General features: G+C 46.0%; 1 protein-coding gene across 3 annotated transcripts; it reads right to left on the bottom strand.

Annotated features, from left to right (window-relative positions):
• Positions 1-219: 219 nt before the first annotated feature.
• On the bottom strand, positions 220-5154 carry ncaph2 (non-SMC condensin II complex, subunit H2). Of its 3 annotated transcripts, none has more exons than XM_061293166.1 (18): positions 4893-5154; positions 4360-4491; positions 4188-4289; positions 3560-3621; positions 3412-3487; positions 3289-3345; positions 3034-3113; positions 2841-2962; positions 2627-2732; positions 2393-2561; positions 2226-2313; positions 2093-2137; positions 1844-2014; positions 1713-1772; positions 1610-1650; positions 1449-1550; positions 1213-1362; positions 220-1157 (listed from the first exon to the last, which is right to left on the bottom strand). In XM_061293166.1, the coding sequence occupies exons 2-18, from the start codon at positions 4456-4458 to the stop codon at positions 1062-1064; spliced, it is 1626 nt and encodes a 541-aa protein (XP_061149150.1). In that variant the 5' UTR covers positions 4459-4491; positions 4893-5154; the 3' UTR covers positions 220-1061. The 3 variants fall into 3 exon arrangements, with proteins under 3 accessions (XP_061149150.1, XP_061149148.1, XP_061149149.1); XM_061293164.1 differs by having other exon boundaries at positions 2212-2313; positions 2620-2732; positions 4893-5153; XM_061293165.1 differs by having other exon boundaries at positions 2212-2313; positions 2623-2732; positions 4893-5152.
• Between the last annotated feature and the right edge of the window lie 415 nt (positions 5155-5569).

The raw sequence follows: 5569 nt of genomic DNA, 5'->3' as shown, positions 1-5569 counted from the left end.
TATTCACGTGACATCATCACGTGACACTTGCCACCAGTTCAGAAGTGATAACGAAACGGGAGTTGTAACAATGCAAGTGTAAAACGAGAATAGGCTGTGCTAAAACTCATTCAGTTACTTCTTTTCAAGCCTTAATGTTGTTGCGAGCTGCCCACCACCATAGACAATAATACAGAGATTCCAGACAGACATTGAAAAACTAGCATAAGTCAATAAAAGTACAATAATTCGTATGCTTTATTAATTGTATAAGAAAACACTAAGGCAAAATATAAAATACTTATAGAAAAAAGCCGGTGACTAAGGATGGAGATTTTACACTGCATACAACTCCTTATAATAAACAATATATTTATGCATAAAGAAATCACAGGTGTGGCCCTATTACTCATTAGAAGTGGGGTTTTTTAAAGGGAAGTGGGGGCAAATCGAGCCCAACATTGGCACTTATATGATAGAACTGTATTTAAAAAATGCTGTCAGTGTTACCATACCCCCAGGAAAAAAAAAACAGAAGAGCTTTAACGGTATTTTGGAACACTTACTGATGGCCACTTTTTGGGCAGTCTGCTTGATTTGACATCAATCTGACTACATCATGGAAGGAAGAGATCACAACTTCTCCATTGCATTGGAATTCATTGTAAATGTTATTGCTTAAAATAAACAAAAACAGTTATCAATTGGCACCAAAATCTACATGGACATCTCTACTTAGGACTACTTCAGCATATGCCTAGCTGCAGCTGAAGTGCCATCACGTCTATTTCCTCTCACCAGTCACCAACATACGGAAACACAACGCGTTTACATTGCTCTATTGTGAACAAAGGTTTTCCAGTAAGAATGCATAAAATGCACAAACATCAATTACTGACAATTGCTGACAATTCTTTTTCTGCACAAAGTCCATGAGAAAAATCCTCAAAACTGACATTTGCTTTTTTCCAAATTCAAAGATGTTGACGCAGTCTGCTTTTAAGCTGAAATGAGCGAGGACTTGGGCAGTTTAGAGTTCAACACAGTATCCAGGTGACGATCAAAGTAGTTTATTTATTTATTTATTTCGGAAGCCCGCTGAGCAGCGTCAAGCCCATCGAGTCTATGCTCTTCTCCAAACTTGCCGCGCTGTCGATGTCCACCGTGTACTCGTTGGCCTACAAGACGCACGGTGAGGTCAATGCGATGTCACAGTGACGGCATACCACTTACCAGGTGAAGGGAGGCCAGCAGGAACCTGCAGGCTTCAGTGCTGTCCAAGCCGTGCACAATGGACGAGAAGGCAAGACGCCGACCTGTGCCGCCCAATGCTGACACAATCTTGCTACTGTACTCATGGATGTCTAATGGTGCACGCGCCTCCTATTGGGGGGAATGGCATCAGGTGGGGAAAGGAGTGGGAAGAGTAGCAGTAGCAGCAGGAGGAGGAGGAAGAAGAGGCGGCTGACCTGCCAAAGGAGCTTGGGACGGATCTGCTCCTCCCACTTTTGGACACGGTGGGACAAGGCAGTCTCTTGTGTGTATTCTCGACAGTTCCCCATCATCTGCTCCTAAACACGCATGTACGCACGTGACACTATCTCATTTTGTGGGAGGCATCATCACTTACCACTCGCAGCTTGACCAACTCCTCGTAAGTCAGCTCAGCTTCTGCAAGCCAACATTTGCAAGTCACCAAGTCAGAAATCCATCCATCAGTCCTTTCAACTCACCTCCAGACACGTCATCTCCTGCCGCAAACGCTTCCTGCTCCATGTTGTCTTCATCTGCATCTATACACACATGTACATAACGTACCGCTCAGGTGTGCGTATGTGCATGTGTAAGTGCTTGCGCATGTTACCCAGAAGGTCGCGCTCCCCGAGTCCATCCATACGATCCTGGCGCTTTTCTTGGGTCTCTGCTTCCTCAGGCTCCAGAAGGTCCTCCTCTAAAGCATGATCTTCAACTTCTTCCTTGTTGGTTCTCTTAAAACGACTCAGCTTTCTTCTGAGGCGATGAATGTAGCCGAGGTCTGCGGTAAAACAACGGCTCTTTGTTCAGATTTGATGTGACTTGAAGCTAAACTGCGATGTTAGCACATCAGCGGTACCGATGCAGGCGGGTCCCTCTCTGAGCTTGCGTTCTGGAAGGTCATCTGCAAGAAGTAGCAGCATTGATATAATGAAAAGGCAAAAGAGTCGAAGCCTCCAGAAGGTGCCTGAGTCTGACATATTTGTTTGAACCAGGTCCTGAAGTCCTGAAGGGGCGACACAGCCTGACGCTTCCTCTTGCCTTTGTCGTCCAAACCGGACGGAACCTTGAAGTTCTTTCCTGCAGCCAGCATCGGAGTGGTCAAGTCCACCTCTGAACTGAGCTGAATACCCTCATCCCCTCCCCATTGAAGGCATACCTGGCTGGAAAGGTGTGTCTGCTCCCAGTGTGGCGTACGGGTCATGAAGTGGCCACAAGTTGTGTTGAAACAGAACGTTGAAAACAGGGAGGGGGGGGTTTGGGCACCATACAGCAGGGCGCGCCGCCGCATCCATGGACACAACCTGCTGCTGTTCTCGACTTGGACCCTGAACACAACATGCCACACAGAGTAAAAAACAAACCACACACACGCCGGCACTACACGACCTGCTGTCTGTCGATGTACTCGTCTACTTCCTGTTGCACTTCCACTGCGCCGGCAGGAAGAAAGCTCTGCTCGGGGAGGTCAACCATGCTCTCGTGATCGTCGGCCATGACTTTGTAATCACCAGTCACGGAGAATGTACAATTGTACATGGGATGGAGAACATCCGAGGTTATGTACATACAAAATAAGTGTGTGTGTGCGTGCGCGTGCGTGTTACCAGCATCCTGGCGAGGCGTACTCGTGGCAGAGGGCAGCATCAGATCGATCAAGTCCTCATGTCCTGGCAGGAAAATATTGATGCGAAAGTCCTTTTGGCTACACACCACCTCACCTTTGGCACTGACAGCCACATAAGCATATTAAGACCTGGAGCCCATGTATTGTTGTGAGGTTAAGACTTGCTGGCCCACCTGATGAGAGGATACTTGTGCTTGTCTCGACTTTCAGGAGGAATCAGAGATACCGGAGGGAGAGGAACCACCTTCACCCGCTACAATAACACCAACAGCCACTTTGACTGACAGCTCACAGAAAAACCACAGGGGTGTGTGCGTGCATCTGCTATTTGTGCCCAGTTGGCTTTCTGTACAGGTTGTCTTTATATATGTTCATGTACTGTAGATGCGTGTGTGTGTGTGTTAGCGTGTGTGTGCGCGTGTTCTGACCGCGTTGGCTTCCGGCTTGTCCACCCAGTCAGTTGTTTTAATGTCCAGTTCGCAAAACTGCAACGACGACAGCACGTAAGAAACTAGATGCAGTTGTTGACATTCACGCGGTGCACTTCTTACGTCGTCGTCGTCAGCATTGTGCCCGTGCACCGCTGTTGTGCCGACATCCTCACGCCCAACCGCTTCTTTGCTTTGCCTGTCACCAGAATGTAAAAAAACAAACAAAAGCAAAACAATCAGAGAAAGGCAGACTTGATGTGTTGCTTACTTGTTCTTCCTGTCTCGAATGTAGTCCAATGTTTGAAAGACCAGATTATGCAGCATCTCCACCTGCAAACACATCATCGGCATCAGAGTGGAGTCACATACAGGATAGCGCAAATTGTTCATTTCCTTGTTCAAGAGCGAGTGAGACGGCGGACATTTGCTAAAAATCCCACAATACCATGCGGCGGACCAGACTGAATGTCAACTCCGTCTTCCTTGCCAATGCATACGCCGATACGCTGGTTAGTTCGATTTGTTTGATTTTCACTATATTGGTGGTCTCTAACAGTCTGTAGTGACGGAGAGACTGTTAGCGAGTTTGATTTGAACATACAAACTTCAACAAAGAGAACTGGATTGCTGACTCTCAAGCCCCGCAAATGTAAATGAATCCAATTGACCAGCGTATACAAGGAAAAGACAGAGTTGACGTCCAGTATTGTCTGCTACATGCGATTGCAGAATTTTTAGCAGAAGAAATGTCATAACGGCCGATTGGTCAGGCTTGATTTCTGCAAGAAGATTTCTTAACCGAATGCTTGTTGGTCTTTCTCATTGAAAAACACTCTGAAGAAAAGTTGGAGCCTGGGTGGACATTTTAAATCAAACATCTCCAGCTTTCTGTTTACCTTCTTGCTGTAGATGCAGGCAGAACCTTGAATCAGCAGTGCCGCCTCCGCAAAGTTGAGTTGGGTTTCCCCTTCGTCCAGCGTAATGCACATATCGTCCAGCTGAAACACAGACCTTTAGAACCACATTGTCCATGTTTGTTTTGTTGGCTTGCAGTCAAACGTTTTCGACCTCTTCCAGGTAGTCGTTGAGCTCCGCCGCCAGGTCCATGTCCCAGTTTTTGATTAGCTCCCTGATAGGCTGCAGCAGGTGAGCGAATCGGCCCTCCATGACAGCTGGACCACCGACCGACCACACCCACACCTGCGCGTGGGCGCGCGCACACACACACGCGCGCGCGCACACACACACGAATTTCAAGACAGCTCAAAAAGAGGACTGATCGCCAGTGTAAGAACAATATACTTGGTTGGACATGTAAATGATACATTGGAAAATGTCCATGCAAACCTACAACCCAGACCCGAGCTTTTAACCGCAAACAAACAGATTAGTAAATGTTCAATGAAAGACGACACTACTCGGATTTATACTACTATTACTGTACTAGTGTGCTGATAAGTATATTGGCGTTGTGCCTAAGGTTGACGCATTCAGAGAAACGATAGAAAGAAGAGTCATTAAACAGACATTGACGCTTATTTAAACCCAAACCTCGTGAGACTTTACGACTAATAAAATCACAAAGACAAACCGCAACTCACCAACAGGGGATATATACGATCTAAGATAAAGTTGAAGGGTCTACGACAGCGTCAAAGTTCCCGGGCGAATCTTCCTCGATAATATGAAGACGACTTCCGTTTCTAACACTGAATGTCCTGTGAAGGGCTGCCGCATAGCGGTCGTTCTCGCCACAGCTCAGTTTGCTCGACATTCTTTTTGCAGTCAGGCTTTCATGAAAGCAAATGCACACATACCCAGAAACCTACACAACACACTCAATACAAGCAGGATCATGCTGAAATGAATTCATGGTTTCGTACAGCTCAGTTTGCTCGATAAGGTCATTGGTTGAGCTCGCATTGTCTACTTCTATCTCACACACGTTAACAGCCAATCAGAGTGATCGAATTTTGCATACTGCAACTGGTGACCCATTCATTCAAGCCCTATCGAAAAATCACAATGACAGCACAAACATTTTTCGCAATTCTAAACATTAACTTTGACTTAGGTTTAATGCTTCTTTGATCATGTGCATTTGATGCCATCTAACTCTGACTGTGGATGGCAGGCGGATCAATCAGTTCTCAGCACTAACTTTTGTGGCAGGTGTCATTATGCATTGAGTCATGGAATGAATTACACTTGTATATTTAGAAAATATACACTTTAATAGGAAAATGGCTATGAATCAAGTGAGTAATTGCATCAATGT

This window comes from Syngnathus typhle, linkage group LG12 (assembly GCF_033458585.1).
Source record: "Syngnathus typhle isolate RoL2023-S1 ecotype Sweden linkage group LG12, RoL_Styp_1.0, whole genome shotgun sequence".
Taxonomy (NCBI): domain Eukaryota; kingdom Metazoa; phylum Chordata; class Actinopteri; order Syngnathiformes; family Syngnathidae; genus Syngnathus; species Syngnathus typhle.
Note: the sequence above shows the minus strand (reverse complement) of the source record. Positions and strands in the feature narration are given on the sequence as shown.